The 19479-nt window shown below is 42.7% G+C and overlaps 1 protein-coding gene across 1 annotated transcript in view; it reads left to right on the top strand.

The window, feature by feature from the left end:
- The first annotated feature begins 538 nt into the window (after positions 1-538).
- The window catches only part of USP12 (ubiquitin specific peptidase 12), a 211656-nt gene continuing 192715 nt past the window's right edge, over positions 539-19479 (top strand). The window contains exon 1 of the mRNA XM_029602576.1: positions 539-790. Coding sequence (XP_029458436.1) covers positions 743-790 — 48 coding nt within the window. The 5' untranslated portion in view covers positions 539-742. The remainder of the gene's footprint in view (positions 791-19479) is intronic.

Here is a 19479-nt window from a genome sequence, read left to right as displayed (position 1 = left end):
ACTCTAACATTTTATGTTTATAAAACAATTAACATATGAAATTCAGAGCTCCTAAATGACCCAGGTCAAGAAGGGAGACTTTTGTTGACTTTTGGTTTTTAAACTTGTATCTATCCCAATGCATTATGTTATTGAGATATAGTCCCTGCTTCTAAGATTTGAAATCTGTAGTGAAGGCACCATAAAGCATTAGGATGAAGTTCTCAGAAATCCACTATTGGCCTAAAATCTGCTTTCGTGACCTGGGATACCTGGCATATTTGGAAATGCCCCTCTACATTTAATTAGCATTTTCTTTTTTAAATCTATAGCACAACTGAGATACCATCAGCTAAGACAAACATTTGGAAAATATCAAAATACATGAAATTACAAAGTAATGAACACATTACTGCATGAGCCACAGGAGGCGCTTGCCAGTTTCTGGGTATAGCATTAGGTTTCTGTAATGCATGCTCCCAGCGCCAGGACCCTGGAGAAGCCGGCGGCTCGCTACGTTTCCTGGCTTTAGGACCCTGGCGAAGAGGGCGGATCGCTGCGTTTCCAAGCATTAGGACCCTGCAGAAGACGGCGGATCTCTGTGTGTTTCAAGCGTTAGGACCCTGGAGAAGGCGTCGGCGGCTCTCGCGCTCTCTCTGGCCCGGGAGCTCGCGCTGTTCCGCAGTCCGTGAGTGGGAGCGTGCGTGCGGCTCCGCTCTCTGCCTTCCTTCGCTGTGATTGGGTGGAAGATGGCGCTGGGCGGATGGAAATCCTAATGACAGTCTCCAGAATCGCTTCTATTTGTACCATGGTAGGTGCAGCGGCGGCGGCGGCGGCTCTAGGGAGCGGGAGAAGCTGGAGGCGAGGAGTGCTTGGGGGTTGCGGTTACCTTGTTGCGGCCGGCTGCAGTCTTTGGGCTGCGCTCCCTAGCTCAGTCCCTGGATGCAATAAGGCCTAGCCCTGTCCAGCCAGCCAGCAGCGATCCCGTGCCTTTCCTTGCAGGTTGGCGGGGTTGGGCAGCAAAGGCAGAAACAAGGACCGTTCTTTTAATGGAAATGCTGGGAGTGCGGGCTGGGTGCAGGAATCTGACCTAGGAGAATAGAAAATGAAGTGTAATGATGGGTTTGGTGTAATACATTATTGAAGCAATCCAGAGCAGTTGTGAGTGAGGAATCATAATGTGAACATCAGCAAATAATCGTTCACTGTAAAGACTGCAAACGAGTTTACAGTAGTGCTGAGGTTGATGCTTAAAGCTTCTCTGTGGACGATCTTTCCCCAGTAAAGCAAATGCTGCTGCACTTTTGGCTGCCCTGATAAGCCGTAGGACAGCCGCTTGTAATCTGTTTATAGCAGAAAGGGTCTGTGTGCACCTGTGTTGGTGATTTTGTATCTCTGTTGAAAAAGCCCTGCCTTTGAATATCCATTTGGTATTGCATAGTTTATGCAGTCCATTTTTTTCCACAAATATTCAGGATTTGGAGATTAACATTCTCTTTGTATTTGGAGGGATTTGTGAAATCACAGGTGCTCTTGTTGCACTCAGAGGAATTAATATTTGGAAAGAACAATATGTAGTTTTGGGGGTGCATTACCTGTTGCCTGGCTTGTTTTAGGACTAGTACACTTCCAATGGCTACTACCCGTCAAATAATTATTCTAGTTTCCTTTCTTACTATATTTTTTCCTGTGATTTTAATGCTTTTGAAAGGTGCGTGATTGACAGCACCAGAAACCAAAGTCCTCCATTTATCAACAGAACAGCTACAGCACAGGCAGTGTAAGATAACTAGGACCTTCGTTTTCAGATTTTATTTTGCCTGGGAATTTCAATGTTACAGTAAAAAAGAAATCAGTGGAAAAATGACTTTTCCCAATCATTTTTCTCCTGTATGTAATATTAAAAAAAAAAGGCAGTAGAAAAATGACTTTAATATAACATACAAGCCAAATATGATTGAAAAAATCTTTTTTTCCACTGATATCTTTTTTTATTGTAACATTGGTATTCCCAGGCAAAATAAAATAAAAACTGAAAACAAAGGACCCCAATGATAATCCACACTGCCTCAGTCCTATTTTAGAGGTGCAAGAGGGGAATTCTGGCTTCGTGCCTGGTGTGCAATCTTTGTCTTCTCAAGGCTGTCAACAGGGTCCTGTTATCATCAAATTATGATGGTGGATTTTTAAGTGATGTGGTCACCTAGCTATCTAGCAATGAACTGAACCCACCAAATTCTTTCACATAACTTTCTTTTTCTTTTTAATTTTTTTTTAACATGGTGATGATTTCTGGTCACTACTGAGTCCTATTTGAACCGGTGACCTGAAATGGAAAGGCTCTGTAATTCTGTGCCCTTCCCCCAACCATCCAGTCCCCTCTTCTTTTCTGCTGTTTATTACATTCCTGAAGGGACAAGAATGCATTTAAGTTTATTTTTGTGTTTAAACTCCGAGTGAGGGTAATTTTTAAAGGCATTTCCACAGGTAAAATTGTGCTCTACCCATGGAAAGGATTTGTTCTAAAATTGCCTGCCTGATAATATGGATAATTTTACCTGGGGGTGGAGGTAGGGAGGGGTTTGTATTTGTATTTTTGGGTTGGGGGGTTGCATTTTGGATTTTCAAACCTATACATATGATTTTCAGAAAACTGTTTTCATATGTTTTATCAGATGCCGTTGTGTACAGATTATTTTTTGGTGGGATAAATTTCAAAGTGCTTTTCTTTTTTTGCTTTGCAAATTGCTACAACTCATGCACATATGTGGGCTGTTACAGAATTACCCCTTTTACAAAACACTTCCCCCATACAAACAAAATAGGAGAAATTCCTTAGTACCTCTCGCCCTAAATTAAGCTCCCTTTGGGCTGATTTTCTTCAGAAAAAAAAGAAAAAATCCCCAGTTCACTATGAAGAAGCTATATCAGTTTTTTCAAAGAATCAATTCTTGTTTCTTGATGCTTTGTAGTTTCAACTTTTAGACTTATTTCAAAATCTCCTTTTCAACATCTGTGTGAGTTCTTAACAGATCTAAAAAATCACCATGAAGCCGCCTCTTTTTTTTTTTTATTCCTTTTGCAGTGCCATAGAGCAGACTACGGTTCATCTCTGGCTTTCCCTTCAGTTCTTCACAATTAAAGCTCCTCCATGCATTTTTTTTTGTTATCTTCTTTAATTCTGTTACTGTTCTTGTCTCTAGCACCTTCACTGTGAAGCTGATCCATGCATCTGTCACCCTTTTTGAGAAAAAATTATTTTCTAGTGTACAGGGCAACTCTCATCCTGGAGTGCCACAAACAGGTCTGGATTTCAGGATATCCACAATGAATTTGTATAAGATCTATCGCCATACGGTGGATGCAGTGCATGCCAATATACTTCATGCATGTTCACTGTGGATATCCTGAAAACCAAACCTGGGTGGTGGCACTATAGGGCCAGAGTTGGCTGCTCCTGTCCTAGTGCTACTCTTCAGTCTCCCTTGAAGCCTCATTTCATGACCTCTTGTTCTTTCTACTGAGAGAGGTTTGCTTTTGTGCATTGTTTATACCTTTGGAAGTATTTGAATGAATTTCTCTCATTCCCCCTCTCCCCAGCTCTCCTCTTCTTTAGGGTGTACATATTTAGCTCTGTAAGTCTTATCTCACAGGGCAGACTTTGCACCATTTTAGTAGGCCTTCTCTGAATTTCCTCAGCCCTGTTTTTCCTTTGGGAGATACAATCTCTACAGTTGGATATAATACTCCTGAAGAAGTCTTCCTATCGCCATGCACAATCTTTTTTTTTTTCTTTTTCTATTGGTTATGACTCTCTCTGTGCACCCTATATTCCCTCTGGCTCTGGTCCCTTCACTGTTGTGCTATTTTACTACCTTGAGATTATTTGATTATGATCACCCAGAGGCCGTCTCTTGTGCTTGATGCACATCAGCTTCTCACCCCACATAGCATACTTCTCCCTTGGATTTCTATCCCCTAAATAATTCTGCACGTTTTTGTAATGAAACTTAGCTGCTGAGCATTAGGGCCACATCGTGAGGCTAATTTTTTATTTATTTTTTTTTGATTGCTCTTCATTCTCTCCTCTTCCTCAACACTAACCACAATGTTGCAGATCTTATATCATCTGCAAAATTGACCTTTTCCTACTAACCTTATTATAGGGCTTCCCAATCCTATCCTGGGGACTTCACAGCCAGTTGGGTTTTCAAAATATCCACAATGAATGTGCATGAGATAAATTTGCATTTACTGAGTGTCCTTGATATGCAAATTTATCTCATGTATATTAATTGTGTGTATCCTGAAAACCTGACTGGCTGGGGGGATCTCAGGACAGAGTTGGGAAGCCCTGCCCTATTACAGTAATGGTCATAAAAAGAACAGAATCAGTCCTACAACAGATCCCTAAGGCACTTTACTGATCACTCTTCTTTTTCATAGCTCACTCCATTTATTGCTGCTCTGTTTCTGATTCAACCAGTTTCCAAACCAGTTAACCACCTTGTGGGTGCACCCCTGGCCTGCCCAGTCTATTTTGTCAGCCTCTTAACCCTTGCCTTGTAAAAAAAAAAAAAAAAATTGACTGGTGCCCCACTATATCTACTCCTTGGTAACCTTTGTGGTCCTCCCAGCGTGAAGACTGAGCAAAGTATTTATTTAGTGGGGTTTTTTTTCTTTTTCAGTCTCTACATTTTTCTCTTTTTCTCCTCTTAGGCTTGCAGTTCCATCTCTTCCTTTTACCAACATGCCTGAAAAAGTCTCATCACCTTGCTTTTATTGCCTTTAGGTATTATTTTCTTTCACACCCACCTTTGCTGTCCTGACTACCTTCTCTGCTTTCCCAGATATTTTTCCCTTTCCTCCCTTTTCTCACATTTTTTGTACCTTTTTTGAATGCCGATCATTTTTGCCCATACTTTTTCAGCCTCCTCATTTTGAAACCACCCTTCTCTTTGCTTCCTTATGTGAGTGGGGAGGATGCAAAGCGTGTGCGACTTTTAAATAAAATTTGCATTTTCTCAGGTCCTAACTGAACAAGCCTTTTTTGCAGTAAATTTGCATGTGTGTGTAAGGAACTGCACGCACGTGGAACTGCAGCTCGTTGTGAAATTTAGTTTTTTGTTAGCATCTTTTCAGTGTTCTATTTTGTGTACATGGTTGTTCATAAAGAACAATAAAACGGCAAAGCTTACATCAGAAGAAATCTCACTAAAAATACAGAATGTCGTCAACAACTAACATGGACAGATACAAAGCATATAATCTGCACAATGTAAGCCTACTACAAAATAACTCATTTTACCCCCCTTTCATTATATCACTGTACACAATGCCCCAAGTGCCTGGTTCTTGTCTTCAAAACTATCCAAAGAAATGCATTAAATAAATGAATGACGTAAATAAGTAGATAACAGATAATCTTCCAATCCCCACCGTAAAATCTGTAAAGAAAAGAAGTTCCTAATTATACTTTTATCAACACACTGATACAAATTATTCACAATCAGACTCCTGGCTCAAGGAGACAGGCTCTGAGTGTATGTTTCCCATATTGCCAAAAACTTTTGTCTTCCATATGAAACTAGCACAATTATGTAACACTAATGATTCCATGTATATCAAATTGTGCAAAGAATTCTTCCATTGCCAATAAGAGGGCGGAATCTATTTCCGCCAAACTAACAAAATTGTTTTTTTTCCCTAGGCTTTGCATGCAAAGAGAATGTCTTCAGTGTTCTATTTGATCATTTCATTTTGTAATTTGGATTTGGTTTTCAATTACAAAAAATAAAGTGGTATCTACAGTAATGGCAGTTTGGTAAGAGACAACTTCAGATACCTGTGTTCATTGGAAAGGTTCAGAATTTGGTTAGATATTAGAAGTATCTACATAAAAAAAAATTATATAAAATAGTACAATGTAAATAACTTCAGTCACGTCTTAGTAAAATACAAGTACAGGATGTGAATTGAGGATAATCTCTTGGCCTTTGGGCTGAGAATGAGAATCTAATCAACAGGGGGAAGTTAATGTCCTAATACTCAGTGTTATTGGAGTCATAACGTTACGATCATTGCCGAAGTAGGAGCATTAAACCCCTTGGCAAAAAGTAGAAAAAAAATGGTGTTTCTTATTTGCTGAGGTGATAGATTGTGGTAGATTGCTTTTAGCAAAGATTGTGGATCTGTACAATATGTACCCTGACCAGTGGACATAAAACCATTTGGACCTTGGTAAAACTGGAAGGATTAAACCTCTTTTGGGGGAAAAAGCTTCTTGGCTAAGATCTGAGTCATAAACCGAGAATGCTCTGTTCTTGATTTCTTGGTAGAGATTCAGAACCTATAAAATATGGAGGGGTGAATGCCCTAACATCTAACCCCACTGGCGACTTGAAATTATTTGTCCTCTGACCAAACCTGAGGATTAAACCTCTCATTAAAAAAAAAAAATTATTTGCTGTTCAGTCTTTTTGACTAAGATCAGTTGTAATGTCGGCGGCATAAGCTAAGGATGGTCCGTTATTGGCCTTTTGTCTCAGAGTGGTAACATCAATCTCTCTGATCCCATTGGTGGAACTGTTTGGACCCTGGCCATTTTGTGAGGCCATGGTCCCAACCACTTAAAGCTTAGGCCCATGCAAGCAGGGCTACCTGACACTAGAAGAAGAGACCTGCAGGATGGCTGCTGCGGTTTCCATCCTGCAGTGGCCAAAGAAGGGAGAGGGCCTCAGCCGCTGAAGAAAGGGTTTCTCGGTGCTTGAAGTAGATGTCCTGTTTTGAGTGGGAGCCTGTGAGTGTTGGGAGCAAGTGAGAGTGCAAATGTGCGAAAAGAACTTGGCATTGCTTGGGTTGATGGTACACAACTAATGTAAATTTTTGAAACCAAACAGAAATGGAAAAGATAAATATCCTTTAACATATCAACAAATTAAGAGATGAGCCTGTGTCTTTGTAGTGCTTTCAAGGATGTTCCAGGTAGACTCCTACAAAGAATTATAGTAATCAAGGGCCTGGAGAACCAGTTGGGGGGGTCATGGCTGACAACTAGAAACTCAGGAGCCAGGTATTCCAGAGTTATCTCGTGAAAGCTGCTGCAGTGCCCTGCCCTTGAGAGGACCTGTGGACTTATTCACAGAGTGCAGCAACTGCTCTCATGATTTGGGACATGAGCTTTCTTCTAGAATCCCTTCTGCACCTCCCTTGTCTCCTGCTCGGTTCAGGGATATTGGATGTGGATGGGCATCGGGGCCAGCATGGCCTCTAGAAAGGAAGGAGACCCATCTGGAGACAGATTACTGATGCCATTTGTGTCCCCTGTCACCTTCTGGAAAGAGCCAATAGCCAAATAACACAGAATAGTCATCACTTTCACTCCAGCAGCTGTGAAGGTGGTGTATACGGGAGGCTCGGTGTGCACACTGTTGCTCAGAGAGAGCGAGCTCTGGTTAGCCTGAAATCTATGCAGGCACTCTCTCTGTCAGCTCCTCTGCATCTGACCGGGGCTGAAAGGTTCTGCTGTGGGATGCTTGGCACCTCTTGTGCTCTGCATAAAAGAGTAAATGCATTCTTGGCATCCCTGACTGGTACCTCAAATGCATATCCTCGTCTAAGCCAAATGGAAAAGAAAGCACCACCCACTTCCTTCCCCCTTTCATAATAGGTACTAAAATATTGTAAGAAAGGAGCCAAGGAGGTGTTTCAGCTGTTTTAGGTCAGCAGAAATGTGACCGTTCCACTTTAGCTCTGATGGCGTTGCCCTTTGTGGTGGCACTGAACGCACCCTGTCAAACTGGTGCTGGGTGCTGCCGCTTGGTACCTGATTGAGAAAGGGCCATGTTGGCAGAGGGAGCAGGGCCGGTGCCACCACTGCCAGATCACCCCCCCCCCCCCTTCCTCTAGCTCATCGTCCAGGACCAATATTAGGATACCTGCTGCAGAGAAAGTGGGTAAAAGACACGGGATGTAGATTTAAGCAGGAGACTTTATCATTTCGTTTACTCAAAGTGCTAGAGAACCAGAGAGAGAGAGTCAGCTGGGCAGACTGGGTGAGCCAGCAGGTCTTCATCTACTGAGTTTGCTGCGTCTGCTTAGTAAGAAAAAGAAACTGGTAATAGACGGAAAAGAAACTGTTAGTGGGCGATTTTAGTTTTACGGATCCTACGGCTTGCTCGTGCTGTTGTGAATAGGGATTACCCGTTGAGAAATATTATTACGTTGTCATTTTTGTCTGATCCAAGGAAATACACATTTGGCAGCTATAGCATTTATGAGTAATCGGAGTGGCGCTTCACGGTGAAGAGATTTTTGTGTTATTTGTTAGTGTTTTCTCTTCTCTTTTTTTAATTGCACGTGAAATGAGCAGCTTGCAAAGGGGCTTTATAGTAAACCCAACACCGCTTCCCCCCCTCCAAACTTTATTTAGCAACGCTAATACATTATGGCATATAAATAAAAGACAGCCTCGGCCAGCATTTGCTGTTTCACTGACAGGGCTGAAGCAGATCTTTTGTATTGGTGACTGATTGGTTTGTGCCTGCAAACAAGCTTCAATTGCTTTTTTTTTGTTTTTTGTTTTCACCTGCAAAATGGAAATTATTCTTTAACTTGCGGGATGATTTTTTCCTGTGTGTTAGTTTGCCTGTGGGAATGTTAAAGAACCACATACAGTAAGTGTTGCACGTGACAAGTTTTCGGGACTGCTTAGGTCTCTCCATCATGGAATGTGTGGGTTGCTTTTTTTTTTTTCAAATGTAGAAAACTTTCTACAAGTTCCTGATTATATCTGCACTGAAATTAGAAAACTCAAAGTATCTTGCAATGTGCGTTCACAATAGTGTAATTCTGTTTGCTCACAAATTCTGTTCATGAAAATATGTGCATTTTCTTCTGTTTCACCAGCTTGATTTAGCAACTTAATACACCCCTCCACCCCAAAGAATGGACCTCAAACCACAGCACTATATATACCATCGTTTTGTTTTTTTTTAATTTAATTTCCCTTCCAACACGCTTAACTTTTGTTTTATTTTGAAATACAGATCCTGTTCTTCTTAAATAGCACATTTTTAAAACACTTGTTAGCCCCAGAAAGGTACACAGAGTTCTAAAGGCAAGCTTTTGTTGTTTCCTACATATACAGCACTTCTCTTCGCTGTGATTTCAGTTTCTGGGTAAAGCATGACATACCCTCTTTAACATTTTGGTCCTGGGATCCTGGCTAGACACAGAGTTGGGAAAAGTGAGTTTTCTTTGCTGCTCACTAACGCTTAATCTTCCTTTCTTTTGGGGGAAGGTGTGACACAATACCATTCTCAGGAACAAACGATCTTTCATGAACCATCAGATTAATGAATTCTCAGAGGACAAGCAGGATGGGAGACATCATCCTGTGGAGCCTGGCCCAGAACATTTAGTTTAAAGTTTCTAGCACTTTGTGCATTACTGAGGATGCCTGGTATGATGTAAGGGCCCTTTCAGTATCTTCTTTTCATGCTTCCTCACTCTCTTACTTATAATTCTCTTTGTTTCTGAGAAATTTCATAGGCTCGTTCATCGCAGGGCCCTGCAGCATTGTTTTGTCTCCCAGTTGTTCCCTAGGTAGTTTTATTGGTTGTGTTTTCTGTCTTGGTGCCTGTTTAGCCTGCCTTTTGTGTCTGGGCATCAGTTATCTGTTGCCATCAAGTTTCATTTTGCCTCCCTTGTTTTTTGGTCCGCCATGTATAGCGGGGACATAGAGCAAGCTAGCTTCAGATGCTTTTGCTCTAATAGCGCTAGTGGTGAAGACTATTGAAAATGAAAGAAGACAGAGAGATCATGATACTCATAGCCCCATTTTGACCAAGACATATTGGCTCCCACTCCTTGGGGAGATGTCCATCAGGGAACTGATCAGGCCCGGGAACTTTTCCAGATCTCGTCACTCAGGATCAGGGTAGATTGTGCCACCCCAATGTCAGGTCCCTGGCTCTTACTGCCTGGATATTGAAAGGATAACTCCACAACCATTTGATTTGTCGGAGGATGGGTCTCGAGTTTTTAGGTTCAAGAAAGCATTCAACTAAGAAGTCCTATGGACTTAAATGGAAGAGGTTTGCCTTGTGATGTGAGCAAAAGGCCCTAGATCCTTTCTCCTGCTTCACACAGAACTACTTGATTACCTTCTACATTTATCCAAGTCTGGTCTCATAGAGTTCACTTCTGTGAGGTGGCGGCTGTCACCATTGTGTAGAAGGTAGACCATCTCTGTACCAGTCTTTGGTGTTCGATTCATGTGGGGCCTGCTTCATTTGAAGCCTCCCATCAGACCTCCACCTCAGTGTAGTTTTGTCCTAGCTGATGAAAGCTTCCTTTGAGCCAGTGCACTCATGACTTGAAGTATCGGACCTGGAAGGACATATTTTTGGTAGCAATCATTTCCAGTGCACAGGATCAGTGAACTCCAGGCTCTAATACTTATACACTTTATACCAAATTTCCTCATGAAAGGGTAGTTTCGCATAAGACGGTGCCAATTTCATCTTAACCAGTCAGTCATCCTTTCAACATTTTTTTTCCAGGCCACGGGTTCTCTCAAAGGTGACCAAGCACTGCACAGTTTGGACTACAAGAGAGCTTTTGCCTTCTACTTGGAGCGGTGTGAAGCCCATAGAAAGTCCACTCAGCTTTTTGTTTCATTTGACACCAACAAACTGGGGATTGCCATTGCCAAACAGGTTTAATTCAGTTGGCTAGCAAATATCATCTCCTTCTGTTATGTCTAGTCAAGACTGAATCTGATTGTTCATGTCAAAGTTCACTCTGTCTTAAGTCATGGCAGTGTTGATGGCTCACCTAAGACCGGTCTCCATGGAGATCTGCAAGGCAGCGATATGGCGTTGTCTCCATACATTCACATCTTGCTACTGTTAGAACAGTGATGGCCGACGCAACAGTAGGTTTGGCCAATCTGTCCTGCAGAATTTGTTTTGAGTTGTAAAATTGTAACTCCATTCCCTCCTAGGGCCTGTTTTTGTTCCAGGTTGTCCCTCATAGCTAAGGCAAAAATTAATAAAGACTTGTTGGCAACAAAAATATTTTTTTGTGCCCAGTGGCTTTGTTGTTTCCCTTTTTTTTTTTTTTTTAATTTGAGGCAGTGTGTAGCTAGGGATTCTCCACATGTGAGGACTGCCACCCTGCTTATCCTCTGAGAATGCAGGCTTGCTTTCTTGTAACAGGTGTTCACGGAGGACAGCAAGATATCAATCCTTATGAAACCTGCCTGCTTCCCCCATCCAAATTGGCTTCTCCTTATAATGCTAAGGAACAAGACTGAAGGAGCCCCCCGTATAGATGTGTGTGCTGGGCATGCTCAGTGATACACAGTCCAAACTCTAGCAACTTTGACATAAAACTTCCGGGGTGGGCTCCCTTGAATGATGTCACCCACATGATGCCCTCGAATAACACCTTTTACAGGTAAGCATTCTGCTATACCTCCAAGGAATAAATGCACAGAAGGAAGGCCTGTTTCAACCGAAAGCTCTAGAACAAGGGGGTCATAAGATTTATTTAAGATTCTGATAATTTGAGTTATTCAAGAAAAATAGTTCTAAGCGGGTTACATAGTATAAATACAGTGTAGTAAAAATAACATACAATCGATACATATTAAACACCATTTAAAATAAACAATCCATATTCATATATGAGAATGTTTATAGAAAGGGTGTTGAATGTGTGGAACAGGAAGGATAGGATCAGAATTTAAGAGAGAATGGGTTAAGCACAGAGGATCTCTGAGGAAGGCATTCTAAAACTAAGCAGACCGGATGGGCCACGTGGTGCCTCTGCCATCATCATGTGTGTGTGTTTATGGATTTGGTTATTCACTGTGAATTTTGAGAATGTGATGTGTATAGAGGAAATGGATGGCTTAGTGGATTAGGGCAAAAATCTGGAACTTATTTCCCCTTTCGGTGGCCAGTTCAAATCTGATTGGAATTGTGAGTGGCAGAAAAATACTAACATTTTGAAAACTATTTGGTGGCCTGTGTGGATTGGTGGTTTCAGTTCATTTCACCATGGACAAATAAATGTCCACATCCTTAGACAGCTTCAGTCACCCGTGGTACCCTCGTTGGCAGGAGGAGAGGTCAGATAATCAGTGGATGTGGGGACTGAATTACTCTGTCACCCTCCAGAGCAGATTTGGGGCACATTGACAAGAACAGTGTTGTACATGTTCTGTTTTCAGTTCTATTACGCAAGTGGCTTTTCATGAGCACTTGCATTCACTAGAATAATGTAAATTTTAAAAACCGATAGTAAGTGATGTAGCTGTGAATGGTGTCCTGTAGTCCTGATTCTGCACTTTCCTACCATCCTGATGCTACCTAATCTCCTAGCCGTCCCAGTGCAGGGAAGGAAGATAAAAGGCATGGAAGTCTTCACAGAATTGACAAATGCACCTGCTGTATGTGTTTTTTTTGCTGTGCTGTCCAGTGCAGGCATATGCAGCACAGAACTGGTCTGCCGGCTAAAAATCTGCGTCATTCGTTAGTTAGTATTATTTAAAGCAGAATAATTGTAAGTAAACTCATCTACATGTGATGAGGATTCACAGACCCAAACTGACTTTTTAAATAGGGCATCAAAGAAAAAAAAAACAACTGCCCCCTTCCCCCCCCCCTTCTGTCCCTGAGTGAAATGTATGGGTCTGGTGTATGGCCTGGAAAATCCAAGTTACAGCTCTTCGGAAACTTGCTGTACCCATTGTGAGCGGCATGTCTGAGTGTGGGAAAAATCATAATCTGGTCCGTAAATGTTTTCCGGGACCCGGCCTCTTCTTCTTTCTGCTGTTTCTCCTCCGTCTCTTCCTGTACCCCCTACCCCTCACCCTGCAGTAGTTATTGGGTTGGTTTTTTTTTTCTTTTCCTTCCTGAAGCTGCCAGGAAGAACACAGTTTTGTCTTTTTCTTGAGTTAAGAAGATGTCTGTTCCAAGGATAGATGCTAGCGTTGTGGGTTTGAGTGATCGCCTCCCTCCGCAAAGAAGAGGACTTGAGGCGATTTTCATCCTGTAACAATAATCTGATCGTTAGCGTGCAAGGCGTAGGAAGGGTTAACGAAGCTGAGGCAATCTGAACAGAATTCACTTGGGTTATCGCAGTTGGCTTTTCCTTTCTGATTCCAAACGGTTGCTTTAGTTGAGTGAGTGGGCATATTGGGTGCTGATAGCTTTGTCATCTGGAATGATTTTGGAACTGTTTTCCTTTTTTTTTTTTAATAACTTTATTTAACTCAGCCTCACAGAAAAAAAAAAAAAGTCAAATGACATTATTTCAAAATGCAGTTCAGATTTCAAGGAGGCCACCCGACCCATAGTCATCAAAACAAATTAACCATTATAATCCTAACAAAAGCAGGAACCCAGAAACAAAATCCCAATGTAGATCACTTTTACGCCAGTCCCAAAATTTCGTCCAAACAGAATCCTATATGGAAATATCCCCACTCAAAAGCATAGGTTATTTGCTCCATTGAGGCCATTGGTTTTCCCTTTCTGAAGCAATAAGAACATGAGAAAATGCCATACTGGGTCAGACCAAGGGTCCATCAAGCCCAGCATCCTGTTTCCAACAGTGGCCAATCCAGGCCATAAGAACCTGGCAAGTACCCAAAAACTAAGTCTATTTCATGTTACCGTTGCTAGTATTAGCAGTGGTAGTTTTTATGGCTGCTATCTGCCAACTCTGTCTTTACTTGGTATTCTTGCACGTATACGGGCTGAATCGTGCCTCTGCAGCCATTACCTTATGTCCTGTGAGGCTCAATTTATGTATTTGATAAAGCTTTGTTGTTCAGTCCCATTTATTGAGAGACGTTTTCAGGAGCTCAAAGCTGTTCAGCATGGGTGGCCCACATTGGCTTGGCACGATACAATTTGGCCTCTTTGGCAGCAGAGGAGTGGAGAGAACAGAGTTGATAAAACATTTGTGCAGTCCATTCTGAGCTTTTTAAAATAGTGACTAGAATGGTCAGGACATTTTTGAAAATGGATGGCCCCCTCCCTGAAAGCATGATGGAAGATCTGTTCACTTTCTCATGTCGTAAGAATAATTATTTTGTTTTCTTGTAACTTGTGCAGAAGTTTGACATTTTATTTATCTATTTAAAATATTTATATCTCACATTATCAAAAGATATCTAAGCATATTTCATAATAAAACAAAACTAACCAGTTAAAACATCACTAAAACATAAAAAATACATAAAAGCACCATATTCCAGCCAACCTAAATAACAGAAGTACTGCACTGATCTTCTCTACACTATATTTTAGGTAATGCAGTTAATCTTAAACGAGATCATGAAATGTCTGGGTTTGTTTCTGGTGGATTGTGATTTATACTTCTAATCATTTCTATTGTGCTTCTAGATGCAATATGCACATATGAGATAGTCCTGCTTCATGGAGCTTAGTCTGGTCAGGATGCACAGACAAGGCAGGCAGAGGGTTTAGAGAAACATTGCTCATTGCAGGCATGCTCATGTGGTATCCATTTTAATTTAGTGTGGTGGGTCAGTCAAAGGAAAAGAGCATCATGGGGGAAGGGGTTTTATTGGTGAGTTATAGGCAGAAGGGACTTTTCAATGGATTGATTTTTAGAAGCAAGTACTGTTTGTATATTGTCAAATTTGTATCTTGCTCTAGGATTTCTCATTTGTAGCAGGAAATCAAGTTGAAATTACAAATAAGTGAACCTAACCACTAGCCAGAAAGCCAACAATAATAACTAAAGCAGTTGGAATATTTTAAAATTTAAAATGCATCACTGTGTAGAAGATCCACAGCTGAGCTGTCAGGAATACATGCCAGAAAAATCTGGCCTAATAATGGCAATAGCATAAACACATACCCATATTTTTAGTAGCTAAAGAAATGTAGACCAAAAGAGATAATGAAGAACAGTGACAAAAATACCCCCAATTCAAAGTCATTAAAGGCTAAAACCCGAACGCAGCCATGCAAGTCAAGAAATGCTGTTTTACATGTGAAGTTTAAGACAAAATGTCGGTTGTAGATCCACTTTTGACCAGTGCTCACTTGCAAGTACTGGAAAAGGATTTAACTGCATTCCTTCTCAGGACAGGGACAGCATGAGCAGCAGCAGTGCCAGCATTGTTCGTTACACGTGCAGTGACCTGAGTAGCTGTTGAGCTAAGGAAGGAAGGCTCCAAATCTCTGCAAATCCACCAAGCTTTCTAGTTCCCCCTAAGATGGATCATTTTAGTAGACACAATTGTGTTTTCTCAGGGTGGGAGAAAGATGAGCACCTGTATTTCACTCTGATTTTATTAGAGGTGTTATATATACATGATGTTGTATGATGTTTTGTGCACTTGGATGTCCCAGACTGGCCAGCTGAGTTGCCAATTAAGGGCTTGCTATGGTCTTAAAAGAAAAGATAGCCTCCCAAAACATTCTTTCTGATCTTTATTGCTGGTTAAGACTTTGAGAATTGATGGACACAAAATAAACAATATACAAAATGTAAACATTTCATTGTAGTATATAAAGACACAAAATGTCAGAAAGGAGTCCTTATTAACCTAGGGGTTCTGCATGAATTTCTGCGGTGGTTGGTGAGATCTAGAATATCCAAGTTAGCCCAGATTGTGCTTCTTAATGGTTACCGATAGAAAGTTCTGAAGAGAAATCCAAATATTTGGAAGTTGTATATTTCAGCTCTCGGTAGTGAGGTGGTTTCCCGGTATTTTAATGTAAGAACTGAGAAAATGGGCCAGGTGGCCTGGGTAGCACTGCCTTTTATATAACTATGATGATCATTCATCATCAAAAATCACATAAGTCTTGGAATATTAGATGATATCTTGTCTCTTCTCCCTCAGATAAAACAAGTAATTTTACAGGGTTTTTACAGGCTTCATGTTCTTGCTGGACTAAAAAAATTGCTTCATGACATTTGATTTTCGTACGGTTCTTTGGCTTCCTACTCGGGGAACACTCTTGGGCAATACCCCCAAGCCCTACGGGGGATGTGAAAACCGCGGAGATCCAATGCTCTGGCGACTTCCTTTCCACTGTTATCCTCTCCCTTCCCTTCTTGCAAGCAAAACAAGCAAGAAAAGGAAACAGAGAGCTTAGCAGGCTGTTGTCCGGTAGGCTTCTGCGCATCTGCAGCCGCAGGGAGAGCTGAAATGCAGGATCCAGACCACGTGCATGTGAGTGCAGACAGAGAGGCAGGAAATGAGTGACACAGGACCATCTGCGATGTTAAGGGGAAGGAGATACCCCCACCTGCAGAACAAAAAGGGTCCCTCCAGTAGTGGGTTCTCTCTGCCCCTTATGCGACACTGACCCCGAGGTGGCAGAGCCAGGCCTTCACTTCTCTCTTCTGGTGGATCATGTGGGACCTAGCAGCCCTGTAGAGAAGGAGGAACAAGCTCTGGCAGAAGCAGGTATTCTGACTTTGAGTGGCCTTCCTGGGGACTGGGTAGCCTCGAAGCCCTCCTCTGTAACCTCCTCAGGGAACAAACAGGGAGTGGCCAAGGAGCTGGACCCTCCAGGTGGAGGCTCTTCACCCTTCTCAGCAGAATTTATTCTGCTAACGCATCAAGCCTTTCAGGCTGTGCAGGTCAGTCAGGAGCTACCAGGACCTTCCTCTCTTGTGGGATAGGAGCCTCCCAGAAAAAGGCCAAGAATGCCCTAGGAGGGGCTGAGCGAGCCTCCAGGGTTCTTGTGCCAGAGTTTCCAGGGGACTCTCTGAGAGGTCCGGGTTTGGACCATTCTGAGCACCAGGATTAGTCTTCAGATGAACAAAGGGACTTGTCGTTGGTTTGCCTTTTTGCAGAGATGAATTGCCAGCTTGAATTACAAATACCCTAGCAGCTCTAAAATCTCTGATTCAAGGAAAGAGGATCATGTGGATGGAGACCCCATTCTTCAGGGAATGTGGAAACTACCCAAGACCTTTCCCCTTCATCCCACTCTGAAAGAGGACATGATGGTGGAATGGGAGATGCCCCAAGGTCCCTTAAGAGGGACCAAGGTGTTAGGGGAATTTATACCTGCTGCCCAAGGAAATGAGGGAGTCCCTGTTAAAGATTTCCAGGGTAGATGCCCTGGTTTCAGTGGTTACCCATAGGACCACTATTCCACTGGAGGGCAGTACAGTGCTGAAGGACCAACAGGATAGATGGAGACCATCTTAAGGCAGTCCTTTATGAACAATTCTTGGGTATTGTAAGCAGCCATTTAAGGAGACTGTGTGGCCTGTGCAGTAGTGTGATTAGCTGCAGCAGTTGCCTGATTCAGAAAACATGGCATGAATCTAGTTGGGGGTGGCCTTTTTAGTAGACACCCTTTACAACTTCCTCAGACTGGCATCTCGATCCATAGCTTCAGAGGTGGTAGTAAGGAGACTGTTATGGCTTCGAAACTAGGCAGTGGATGAGGCCTCGAAGTCTTGTTTAGGCAAGCTTTGATTTAAAGGGGGACTCTTATTCTGTGAAGAGCTAGAAAAACTTGGGGAATCAAAACTCCATAAGTTTCTCAAAGATAGGCCAAGATCCAGCTCCAGGAGCCTGATTGATATAGATCAGGTGCTGGGAGTTCACAGAGGGCAAGATGGTCAAGAACTCAATCCTTTCGTGGAGCCAAAAGGGCAAGGAATGATCCATTGACTTTGGCAGGCTCCAGCCAGCTACCCCAGTGACAATCAAGGGGGTCCCTTTTGGGTATAGAACCAGTAGGGGAGCCATCTATGATGGTTCCATTTGGAGAGGACCCATATCATCTTGGACCGTTGGGTCTTGGAGGTCATTCACAGGGATTACACTCCTGAGCTAGCTTGGCCTGTGCCCCATATCTTCAGAGCCTCTCCCTGTTAATTACCAGCAAAGAGAGCAGCAATATAAACCACTTTGGCCAAACTGCAGGGCTTACAAGCAGTAATCCCAGTGCTGCCTCAAGAAAAGATCACAGGGACATTTTCAACATATTTCATAGTGCCCTAGAAAGACAGGTCATTTTGTCCGGTATTAGATCTCAAAGAGGTCATCAAGTGTCTTAGAGTCTCACATTTTTGAATGGAGATGCTTCTCTTGATAATCTTGGCAGTAAGGGGAGGATAATTCCTATCCTCTATGGACATAGACAAAGCATATTTTTACATCCCTATGAGGGTCTCCTGTCGGAAGCTCCTGCATTTCTGCATATTAGGCAAACACTTCCAATTTTAGTCGCTACCTTTTGGCATTGCAACCGTGCCGAGAGCCCTCAACAAGGTAGTGGTAGTGGCGACATTAAACAAACAGTGGGTGTTAGTGCATCCTTACCTGGATGATTGGCTAATCAGGGCCAAATCTGCCCTTTAAAATGAGCAGGCCATGTCAACGGTAGTGCAATTAATGGAGCATCTAGGGTGGGTAGTAAATTTCGTGAAAAGCAACCTTACACCCACTCGATCTTTGGAGTTCCTGGAAGTGTGGTTCAGAACAGAAGTGGGATGTGTATATCATACCAAGAAGAGGGTGGAGAAATTAATCTTTCACATGGTAAATTTCCAAGTGCAGCCCCCAGGGCTTAAGACTGTCTGCACTTTCTAGGACTCATAAACCTAGTCCCATGGGCCAGGGCGCATATATGCCCTCTCCAAGAGGTTCTTCTGTCCACATGGCCTTTATCCTTAATGGCCTCGAATAGCAACTGCCCCTTCAATCCCCCCCAAGAAGAGTCAGTTTAATCTGATGGACACAAACTGCCAGCCTGTTAGGGGTATGAGCTTAGCCCAGCCAGCATGGGTTATTATAACCACAGATGCCAGCAGTTTTGGTTGGGGAGCCCACTGTCAGGGCCAGATGGCACAGGGACAGTGGAATCAACAAGAGAAAGCCTGGTCAGAGAACAAATTAGAATTAAGGGCCATCAGACAGGCCCTCCTAGTCTTTGTTCCCTTAGTAAGAGGCAAGCTGGTCAGGATTCTCTCGGACAATGCAACAACAGTAACCTATGTGAACTGGCAAGGGAGCACTCACAGCTGGCCGCTAGCTCACAAGGCTCATGTATCTGCGACTTGGTGGAACAGAATCTGGAGCTTCTGTCGGCTGCCCACATCTCGGGAATTTACAATACCTAGGCGGATTTTCTAGCAGAAACAAGCTGGACCAGGGTAAATGGGAACTCCATCTAGGAGGCATTCCACAGGAACACAAGCAAGTGGGGGCAGCCAACTATAGATCTAATGGTGTCACCGGGCAATACGAAAGTAAGGAAATTCTTCAGCGAAGAAGAGAGTACGGCTCCAGCGGAATAGACACACTGATCTGTCCATAGCCACCCTAGAGCCCACTCTTTGTTTCCTCTGTGGCCCTTAATAGGAAGGATGCTGGAAAAAATAGAAAGTCAGCCTCCACTGACAATCCTAGTAGCCCTGAACTGGCCTGAGGAGACCGTGGTACATGGATCTCCTGAGGCTACTGGTGGATACCTA

The sequence above is a fragment of the Rhinatrema bivittatum genome, chromosome 5 (genome assembly GCF_901001135.1).
Source record: "Rhinatrema bivittatum chromosome 5, aRhiBiv1.1, whole genome shotgun sequence".
Taxonomy (NCBI): Eukaryota; Metazoa; Chordata; class Amphibia; order Gymnophiona; family Rhinatrematidae; genus Rhinatrema; species Rhinatrema bivittatum.
This window is presented reverse-complemented; position numbering and strand designations above follow the sequence as displayed.